The sequence below is a fragment of the Agelaius phoeniceus genome, chromosome 6 (genome assembly GCF_051311805.1).
Source record: "Agelaius phoeniceus isolate bAgePho1 chromosome 6, bAgePho1.hap1, whole genome shotgun sequence".
Lineage (NCBI taxonomy): Eukaryota > Metazoa > Chordata > Aves > Passeriformes > Icteridae > Agelaius > Agelaius phoeniceus.
The window spans coordinates 23,299,299-23,310,642 of NC_135270.1; the positions used below are offsets into that span (position 1 = coordinate 23,299,299).

General features: G+C 39.7%; 1 protein-coding gene across 2 annotated transcripts in view; it reads left to right on the forward strand.

The window, feature by feature from the left end:
- Positions 1-7,756, forward strand: part of EXT2 (exostosin glycosyltransferase 2) — a 73,211-nt gene extending 65,455 nt beyond the window's left edge. For both annotated transcript variants that reach the window (XM_054635435.2, XM_077180008.1), the window contains one exon: positions 4,990-7,756. In XM_054635435.2, the coding sequence (XP_054491410.1) occupies positions 4,990-5,128 (139 nt within the window). In that variant the 3' untranslated portion in view covers positions 5,129-7,756. The remainder of the gene's footprint in view (positions 1-4,989) is intronic.
- The last annotated feature ends 3,588 nt before the right edge of the window (positions 7,757-11,344 follow it).

An 11,344-nucleotide genomic window follows, 5' to 3' on the forward strand; every position in this document is an offset into this window, starting at 1 on the left:
GTATAACATGGTTATCTTACTAGTCATTAGTAAGACACTTATCATTTTAACAGTGAACTTTTTTCTGTCCTTCTCTGTAGAAATCAGAAAATTTTAAGTGTTGTATGGGCTTTAATAAGACTGAATTAAAAAAAAGGAGTATGCAACTCAAAAGTAAAACATACCCCATTAAGATGGTAAAAATTACTCTGCAGGAAAATACTTGAGAAAGGGGTGGGAAATTTTGTAGATATTAAATGTTAGCTAAAAGGAAAGCACAAAAGGTTCCCCCATATCTAACAATTCTGACCTGGCTTACAGGATGGGCTACCAAGCCAGTTAAGCTTTCCTGTGGTCATAGCAGTAGTGCTACAACAACACATGGGAATTTTAGTTATGAACTAGTTTCTCACTAAGGTAAATGCTATAAAAACAGAAGATGAAAAAATTGCTCTTTGCCTTGAAGTGCATTATGATGTTGGGTAAAGGTCATGTTTTCATGTCTATGGCAGTTCTTGTATCCTCAGAGTAAAGTGTCATTGACAGTTTATTGAGAACATGTTTAAACTGTTGTTTTGCTTGTCTCTGATTTTGCAAAGTGGGGAATACTGGGTTGTGGAAAGTATTAGATGGACTGCAAATCCACATACTTTTATTTGCCCAGCCAAAGAAGTACATGCTGAGATAGTCTGAGTGCAGGAGAATCTGGAGAGATACACAGTTTAGGTATATTCAGGCTTGATTTTGAAAATCCTTAATGTCGAACTGAAACTGCTTGCTACACCTAATGCCTTCTTGCCCTGTGTTATCATCTACCTAAATATAAGGGAGCTATTTGAGAATCTGAAAGGGTTTATTTTTTTGAATGTTTTATGCTAGATATTCATTTAAAGTGGATAATAAATGGTAACAACTCCTAGAGCAAATTTTCCTAACTTAACAGTGAGTAAGGCTCTCATATCTATCTATCTATCTATCTATCTATCTATCTATCTATCTGTTCGTCCATCCAATCTGTCCGTCCATCCAATCTATCCATCCAATCTATCCACTAACTATTTTCAGGGTCAGGAGAGAAGCTGAATGAAAAAAAGTGTATGCATCAGGGAATCCTTGTCATTATAAAAGAATAACTTTGTACTGATAACTTTACAGTGTTGGGTATCAAGAACAATACCTGAGGTGTCAGGCAAAGAGCCATTTTCAGCTTTACTTGCAGCTTCCCCAAGTGCCTGACTCCTTGCTTTCTAGCATTCAGAGATAACAAACAGGTAGTCTGAGCTAATTACTTGCCCGGATATCCAGGGATCAACCTACTGTTTGTGAAACAAACAATTTATCAGGGTTGCCAAGTACATACACAACATTTGGTGTTAGGTTTCTGGTTCAGAAATAGCAGAGGGATGCCCAGCAACTGCCTGTTGGCTTTTGTAAATGGAAAAGGTTTGAGAATTCAGTTGTGGAGATCTGTCCAGGAAAGATATATAACTAACTGGTTTTGTTGGGCCTTTTGACTCATTCAGAGGAGACAAAGGAAGATGGTATAGTTGAACTCTGTCTCTTATTAAGAAATTGTATTATTTTAGCAATACACTGAATCATGGGAAAGCCAACTTTGCTATTCTTCCTGCTGTCTAATTTATTTTAGATAAATAGAAGACTTTAGTCCCCAGGGTTATCAAACTCCATTATTAAAATACAATAACTGAAGAAAACTTTGAACCAAGAATTCCCTTCTTGCCCTAGGTTAGCCTTTACATCAGGTCACAGAAGAAACTGCAGGAAGATCTCATAATCCCTGTATTTACAGGTGTTTAAGTAGCAACAAGTTTACTGCCTTTAACATCTTTACATCTGGCTCTCAAAAATGGACATATCTCTAAAATGCAATCTAGAGGGCAACTGCCAGTACAGTAAATATAGCAAAGGGCTGAGCTGCTTCTGCAGCCACAATAACAGCAGCGTTTTATTTAGGACATGCAAGTATTTGTCACAGTCAAAATAGGAAGCCATTTCCTTAAGAGGCAAACTGCCCAGGTCACAGTTGGCCAAAGGCTGCAGGTAAAGGGTTACCCTGCCAAAAATGTAGTTGGATTTTAGCAGTGAGGAACCTGATTAAGAGACCTTAACAAATACCAAGTTCATCCAGGGGTAATGGGGCTCTCAATTTCCAAATTCACACAATCTTAATGTCTTACTGAACTGAGTACAACTGCATGTTATCAGCAATGCAAGGAAAAAAAAATAATACTTGGAAGCAAACATGCCTGTGTTACTTTGAGTTTGAAAAACTATTGACACAACTAAGGGAAACACCTTCCCTCCATATTGAGATGACATTACATTCTCTTGGCTACCTAGCTTTCAGTGTTTAATGTTCTAGATATCCTTTCTGGTTTATATTGTCCAAAAATGGCAAGGACTTCAGAATTCAAGTGATTTATTTCAGTGCTAGACATGAAATTTTTGGAAAGTGTCTTTCTTTCAAAGACATTTTCTGGCTTGTGCATGACATTTATTTCCTTTTAAAAAGCCTGTTTCTGATCTTTGAATTTGATATTTATTTGTGGAGGGCTAACTTCTGCTTCAGCCATACTAGTTTTTCCATTTTTAATTTTTGCCATTTCTTTAATAATGAAATGGTTTCCTGGTGGTTAGAGATATTATACTGGCAGGCTTAAATGGACTTGCCACCAAAATAAGTTCAGCTGTAGAAGGATCCCATCTTGATATTTTGTCATAATACCTCACTTTTGATTTGGGAGTATAACCTCTGGAGGGAAGAGGTCAATTTTGTCTGCCCTATCCATTTAGTTTTGTCTTTTGCTCTGAGGGTGCCACTTAGTTCTGGTTGTGACAATGGCTCCTCTGATGTGGACACCTGCCTGCCAGGCAGTAGGCTGAGATAACTAATTCATTTCACACCAGCCACTCAGCAGCTGTTACATTACAATGTCTTTCAGTCATTACTGGCAAAGGCAGGATTTGAACCAGTAGACTAAAAGTATTCTTGTATTCCAGAAACCAGTGAAGGCCAGCAGCTGTGCAAACCTCTCACATGCACATCTCCCAGTGCATCTACCTCCTTGCCTGTGAAGTTTGTGGGTTTCCTGCCATAAGGCTTCCCCAATACACATCCACATCATGGATTAGTTAACCACATTTCTTACAAGTAACAGATTATTTGAAAATCTGAATTTATCTAAAAATGAGATGTATTTTAAGATCTCTTACAGTGGGCATCCTGTGGAAGCAACAGAAACTGCTTAATGTTCTTGGAGAAAACACTCAGTTCCTGCTGTCTGCAGGAACTACTGCAGTGAACCTTTCAGTGCCTGTGGTCCAAATCTCATTCTCTTGATAGTTCACCTTGTTATTTTAGATTATTGAACATCTACCTGGATCTTCACTTAAGTCCTCATTGGTGGCTCCTTTGCTATTTCAGATCTGTGCTACACTGGAGCAAATAATACTTGTCACAGGAGTAGAGGTTGTGTCCCACTGTACATGGTTTTCTCTTACACTCTGAATTCCTTTTCTTTTGTTTGTGGTCCCAATGATTTGGATCTGAAGATAGAAAGGTATGAGGTAGGATAAAGTATGAGAGGATGGGAAGGTAGGAGAAAGTGAAGCATCTGTATTTACCTGCAGTAATATTTTATTCAAGTATCACTTCATATGAAGTAGTTTTCTGACACTTTTTCCAGGACAGAATATGGTCTGAATGATGACCATTATAGCTTGCAACAGCTATGTGGTTGAGGAAATAATTTTGAAAACTGCTCTTGCTGTCTCGTCTACTTCAAAAGAGTGTTTGGGGCAGTGTTGAGCAGTCCCCATCACAGAACTGTCACACTCAGTTGGTGTGATTGACCAGGTCCTGATGAGGAAAATTATCCTGGAGCCATAGTGACCCCCTAACCCTCCAAAGGGGTCGGGAGAGGGTGCAGTGGTTGGAGAGTGAGAGACCTGCTCTGCCACTGCCTGCAACACTTCAGTCTCTGTAGCTGAGTCAAAGTGCTCACTTCTTTGTTTGTTTTCCTTTTTGAATGGCAAAAGAAATGTCACCTGTTTTCTTGTAGCTCTCTGTTAATGTGCAGGGAACTGTTGTCATGATTCTTGGTATCTGAATTCCTTAAAAGCTGTTTTATGTAGCAGGCAGCTAAAGTTAGCTGAGCATTGGCTGAGGTGAGATGAGCCAGGTTTTCTCTGCCTTGCTTCCACAGGTATAGCGCCCTTCAGTGAAAGAGTTAAAGGAGCAATGTAATGGTTAAACATCTGCTTGCTTGTTTTTTGAAGAACGTGGCTGCTCCTTTCCACATTACTGACACCTGAGATTATTAAAACTGAAAGAGTCATCAGTGGTCCAGTTTTTTTGTGCTAATGTGATGTCTTATTGCTCAATATATCTTTATTTAGACAGGAAAAATAAACTAGTTAGTTTGTTTCATTTTATAGTTTTAATTCAGATTCACCTTTAAATTACAGTACAATCAGCTCTGCCTATTCTCTGAGGCATGTTTATTTTTTTGTGGGAAAAGATAGAGCTTCTGAAGAAGCCTGAAAAAAGACAGACTTTTTGTTTTTAGAACTCTGTTTTCACAAAGCCTTGGTTTTTGCAAAACCTTCGTTATAAATGAAATTGACCCAACAGTGGCCCTTTAAGAGACATGTTGGCAGTTAATCTGTTCTGGTTTACAGCATGTACATTGCTTTAAGAATGACTGGAATTCTAGGGGGAGGGAGAAGGGAAGCTTTGACCTCCATGTGCACATGTGCTGCTGCCAGCATCCCCTTGCTCGTCTCTGTGATTAAATGGATAAATCAAAGAACACCAGCTTCTTTTCTGTTCTCTCTGCAGTGAGGCTCTCTTTTTATTTATTAGTAGCCAGCATGGCTGAAATACTTCCAAGTGCAAGAGGGAAGGTTTCTACCAGTTATTCTGGTGTGGGAGTTGGTAGCCAGCCCAGTTGTTGGAGTTCTTAATTATACTGCTTTCCTTTTCCCCAGATCTGAATGCATCAATAAGTTTGCCTCTGTCTTTGGGACCATGCCTCTCAAAGTGGTGGAGCATCGTGCTGACCCCGTCCTGTACAAAGATGACTTTCCTGAGAAACTGAAGAGCTTTCCCAATATCGGCAGCTTGTAAAGAGTGAGACAAACCTCCATGAGGAAAACAACAGCTGAAAAGGTGCTATGAGGAATATAAAGCCCTGAAGACAAAACTTGCTAGCGAGTGGGTTTGCATCTGAGAGAGATGAGAATTAATGTTTTTGTCTTCCTTTTACACAAAGTTGTATTTGAAATCTGGACAACTGCTTCTCTGTTGCTCACAGAGAGTTGAATCTATTTATGGGTTCTCCAAAAAATGTCAAACACACACTTTTGTCTAGAGGAGGCTATGCATCTGGAAGAATAAAACAGAATCTTGCTCTTTGTGGTCTGATGGCATGACTGACCTCTTCTATCAAATGTGCTGCAGGCTCTCTGGTTAGTGAGCATCCATCCATTCAAAGCAACTGTCTGCCATGTAGAGCTGTTCTCTTTTGGGAGGAGTTTATTTCCTGTGTGGCTGGTGGGCCTCTGTCTTTTGAGCTTTAACTGTTGTCTTAAGTAACTGTAACAAATATTTTCTTCTGTAATATGAAACAAATGTTTATTTTTTTACAACATCACAAACAAAAATCTGTCTGTTTTCACCTAGTTTAAAGAACAAAGCAATTTGTGTTACTTAAATTATTTTGATGGAGATGAAGACACAGCAGCCGGGATGATAATCTCCTTCAAAGCAGAGACCTGCAGGACAGAACTGCAATTGCTGCACTTCTTGTGTAAATCTCAGGTTTTCTGCTGCCCTCCTGCAAAAGACTCTGACTCTATCAGAAATAGTTGTATTACAAAGAAAATTATTTGTCTTTAGTCTTCTTATATTTTTATCTGCATTATAAAACCAGCAATCAGGTTACACTTTTACTTTGTAGCCATCCATAGGGAAATAAGTTTTTCATGTCTGAAACCTCTTTAGCAAGCAGTGTACTAATTTGTAAAACACCTTCTATATTTGCAGAAATTCCCAGTTCCAGCTTCAATGTACAGGCACATGTGTATGTGTAAGACACTCTTAACGCACACTTACAAACTCCTGTAGGTTACCATTGTTGGAAAAACAATTGTGTCTTTGGTTGTAATTTAAGGAACCCATTGCCACAGGCTGAAAAATACAGCTTAGGAAGTCTTTTGGAGAAGATTTACATTTCTTAGGAACATTTGAATTGTTTCTCCATACTGAAATGAACCTGAATAAGAAAGCAAAATGCAACAAAATTAGAAATAAAGTTGCTTGGACTGTTACACTTGCCCTTCAGTCTTAAGGAGGGTCCTAAGTTGGGCTGAGAAAGCAATCTCTTTTCTAGCTCCACTGATAAAATGCTTGCTACTAGATAAGTGTGATTTCACTGTCTTTTGAAACCTCTGTTGCTGCTGGTTACAGACACAGCCTACTTGATGGGCTGTTTTTCTGTTACAGTGCAAGCAACCTTATTCCTCAGATTTGCCAAACCCCAAACAATAGGACAAGTGTTAGACATCATGGTTCACCCCCTCTCCTAAACTGGATACGCAGCAATGACAGAAACCAAATGAAAGTCAGGCTAGAAACAGGAAACATCTGCTCCTATTTGTCTCACCCCCACTAAGTCTTATCTTATTGCCCAATGCAGTGGATGTGCTGTGAATAAAAATCATATTGGATCAATAGCTTTGTGGGGATGCTTCACTTCATAACCTCCCTGGGATGTGCCTGTAAACTGTATCATCTGACTCTCTGGGAGTGTTTAATTACTAGTAAATGTTTTTTGCTGCCCTCTTTGTTTCATTTCTGAGTTGCTATGGGAGCTAAAAGGATAGCTGTTGCAGTGACAACTGCTGTCTGCACAGTGGCTATCACAAGAGAGAGGAAGGTTTGTTACTCATTATATCTCCTTTGCAGCCTTTCAGGTTTATTAACATGAACCTTCTTTTTGAATCTTCCTGTTGATTTATGTGCCGGTGCTTGAGCGTCAGGAGATACCAGCATATTTCCCTTGTGAAGTTTGTTTTAAAAGGGTACCTGTAACAGTGCAGTAGTCAGTTTTAGCTGTCCTTTTGGAGCTGATCTCAGCTTGGCAGGCCTTACCAGCTTAAATGAGTTATAACACCTTCCTTAAAGAGTTGTGAAGCTTCTGTGATTTTTTGATTCTTTCTCAGTAAGCCAGTAAAAGGTTTGTTTTGCACAGAGTCTTAAAAGACACTGAGGATTTGAAACATTTGGTTGAATATTTTTAGATGTAGACAGCCAAACCAGTCCTGCTAAGCTGAGGTATAATCTCCAGTCAGTAAAAAGGTAACATGTCCCTGTGTCTGCATCCAGGAGCATCTGAGTAGTTTCCCCTTGCACAAAATGTCCAGTGACCCCTAACAATAATGTTTTATCCTTTGGCCTTTTACAGTTGCTTTTATAGGGCTTGCTCATTTACAACCCCATTTGTCTCTGTTTAATGCCATGGAGAAAATTGGGCAATTGACCATAAAGAAAAATTGTAAAATTGCCTTCTTACTTGCTGTCTGCATTTATTATTGTGATGTTCTTGGTGCAGATTCTGTAAAGGTAAGATTTAATTGTATGTCTGATTTACAGCAGAGGTTTTGTCAATCTTTAAATTAAGATAATTTTTAACTTTTCATTGTATATATGATGACCAAAAAAGCTTGATAATTGTATATTAAAAATTAAATCACATGAGTGTTTATTGTATTTCACTTCTGGAATGGCACAAGGAAACATGAATTAATTCAGAAGGGAGAATTTCAGTGACAAGCTCTTTTACTACATAAATCTATGTTAAACTTGAATATCCACAATGCATTTTAGAAAGGTCTGTCAATATTTTGTCTTTCCCGTAACTGCAGTTTGATGGTTGTCTTGAAAATAGAAGTTTGGTCTGCATCCCAGTCACCTTTTGGGGAGAATAGTTGTTACTCTAATTTTCTGCCAAGATTTGACAATAGCATTTATCTTGGAGAAATATAGAACAGGTTTGGTTTTTTTTATTCTTGCAAAGAGATACAGCAGATGTTAAATAACTGTACCTTTGAGAAGAGATCTTTGGCTGAGTCACTGAGATTGTGGAATCCAATGTGGTGGCAGCTTTTTGTTTCCAGAAGCCCTGTGGATCATGCTGCAAAAGGGCAGTATGTGCATGGCATACCTTGCTCCTTGTGCATAGCAAGGGGGAATGTGTTGCAGGGACTGCTCTGCCAGTCATGGGGAGTCCTAAGGATGCATTTTTAGCATCACTAACTCTTCCTTTAAGGCAAGAGTTTTTTATTCCTCACAGCTCCACTGTCTTATTACAGGATGTGAAGATTCAGGCTCTAATGTTCTGAATGACTCTGTCCTTCCATCTCTAACTCCTGCTCTGGAGCCTCCTACCATCCATCATATTTCTGCTGGTGTGGTTCAAATATGCTGTAGCAACAAGTTTTTCCCTCTCAAGGACTTTGGACACAGATTTCAAAATAATTGTGAGGTGGGATTTAAGTGATGCTCAGTACTTCTGACTCATTTTGGTTTTAGGCTGTATTGGTGAGTATTGAGCGTTCTAAAAAGATGCTATACTGAGACACATGAAAATGGATTTAGAAGGGCAATTTTAATATAAATATGCCTCCAAGATTTTATATGAATGCCCTCCATAACAAATGTCTGATACATTGGGTACTTCTCACAGGTAGAGCATCTTTTGATCAGGAAAGTTCTCAGAATGGTTAATGGGTACTGCATAAATCTGTCCAGCCCTCTTACATGGAAGCTGCTCTCCAACCAAAGCATGATATATGGAAGAAAATCTAAATCGATGGTGCTGATGAAGAAATGGGATCAGACAGAGTGAGTATGATTTTTTTCATTTTTCTCTTTGAAGATTTGCATACTTAAATTTTACTATGACTGCTGCAAAACATGTTCTTTTGTAAACTAAAATGTAAACTGTGTAGTTCTTGTTGTCAGGGGTAGTCTCATCCATGTACTTGAATCACAAAAAAGAAATCGGTAAACTTATGTTTGATTAAATCTATGCTAGAAAATGAGCAATTTCCCAATTCCAGTTGGTCCAGTTGCTAACTTCAGTCTGATCCTAAAGAGCTGAGAAGAGCAGAGCAAATCCTGGCAAAAATTTCGCCTATACTGCCTTTTCATTTCAATTTTTAGGCTGAAAATAATAATTTCTGTCAAAACCTGCCAGAAAATACCAAACACAATGCTCCATGGGATCTGCAGGTTATCCCATGAGCAGGTGGTCACTTCAAACCTCTTGCTAACTTTGGCACGTGACAGAGGTAGCACTTGCTTAGCAGAAAATTCAGGTACAACACGTTTGCTTTGCTATTGAGTCACGGGTCCTTAAGTTGTATCTCATGCTGTTGGGAGTGCCTGTAGGACAGTGTAAGTTCTTTTTATGATGCCTGCCACTGCTGTATCTAAGTGCAAGAAATTGATCTTTATGGTCCTCCTGCATGGGTAAGATCAGCCTCTTACTTGTACCTGCAGATAAGGAAACAGAGAGAGGCAGTCGGATTCTCTTTGGAGATGTGTGGGTAAAAACAGGATTGAACACCAGTATCCCAAGCCTGGGATTTAGCAGAACAGCTACACTTTTGTCTGAATTGTTGTTTATTTGGAGTTTTGGGTTCCTCACTACCAAGGCAGAGGACTGTTAACCTTGACTTTAAGAATCAGCAGGCTTCAGCGGGCCCTGGCTTGAAGCCATTTAGAGACATTCCTGGTGCACTCTGTGTAATTTCAGCCTGATGGAAATGGCTGTAATGCAGTCCCACCTCTGCTGATCTTCAGGATTCCCCTGTCTGCAGCTTCTTGTGGTTGCTTTGAAAGTGAGTTATGTTTCCTATTAAAGGATAACAGGGACAATTGAGGCAATTACGTGGACTGGCTTGGAGCTAGCAGCACGAAGGGAGTTTTCCGACTGAAAGCAGTGCTGCTCAAAGGTTCTTCCTGCAAGGTTGCCTGTTTGCTGTCTTCATTTGTCTGGAAAAGGATCCCATAATTGTCCTTCAAATTTCCTTTAGTCATGCTAAATGCCTGTTTACTTGCATAAACAGGAAGTGCTCCTGCTCCAGACAAGCATACCAACTCTGACCATGGACAGAGATCAGTGCAACTTGGTTATGATTTTATTAGGTCTATAAACTTGTGTCAGTGCTCAGTACCAGACTCTGTGCAGGGGGGATGTTGTGACTAAGAAAATACCAGCATAATTATTAAGTCACATCTATTAGATTTTTAACCTAAATTTCAGTTGAGGGGGGCTGGACAAAGGTCAAAGCTGGAGCATTTGACCAATGAAGGCATGAAGAACTTGGGATATGCAGACCCACATGAGGTTTTCCATGTGTCATTCTGAGGTGTGGTTTCTGTTGCATCCTGTGCTTTTAAGGATGAAGCTTATCTCTTTTAGCCCCTCCCCTCCATTCTGTGCAGTGATGGGAATCTGTAAAACTAAAAAGCTTGGGACTGACTGAACAAAGTGTCACTTACAGATATCCAGCTGCCCAGTGTGAATACCTCGTGCTCATCCAGGAAATAAGCCCATAATGCCTTGGAAAGATACCTGAGCTTTTCAAGCCACCAGCTGTGTTCCCTCCCATGTGTATTTGTGCCACACGCTCAAGAAAACCATTGTTTCTCACCTGCTTGGCTGGCTGTTTGTAAACTTACAGGTCCTTCTTTTGTGAAACTTCTCTTTGAAGGTGAGGGGCAGGTCTCAGCTGGGTGCTGGCCACAGTTAGTGCCGGGTGCCTTCAGTTGCAGACTGATGGGAACAATAACTGCTTTGCCACACTTCATACAAACAGGGAGGGGAAAAGGTTTTAAGGAGAAAGGACCGTAAAATGAGATCCAGGAATTCAGTAAGGCTACAGCAAATGGAGCAGATTGCTAACTCAGAGCATCTGTCTTTGCCCTGTGAGGAAGTTACGAACTGCAAAGCAAGAGAAAGTGGAAGATCCTTTCACAAATAATAAACACTTGTTTGTCTCAGATTAAATGCAACACCTTTACATGTGGGCTCCAGCTGGCCATAAGTAGATGCACCTTGCATGGCTGTTACCTTCCTTGCCAATGAGAAGATTATTGAACATCCATCTGCTTAAAGGTTAATAACCTGCTTTTAAAAAGAGGAAGAAAAAAAGGCAAATCTGTTTAGTTTACAGGAATAAAAAATTGTTTTTCATTTAAACTGCCCGAACTTTGCCCTGCCTCAAAGTCATATTCTCCAGCAGAGAAGGAACGCGTTAACCTAGGAGCTGTAGC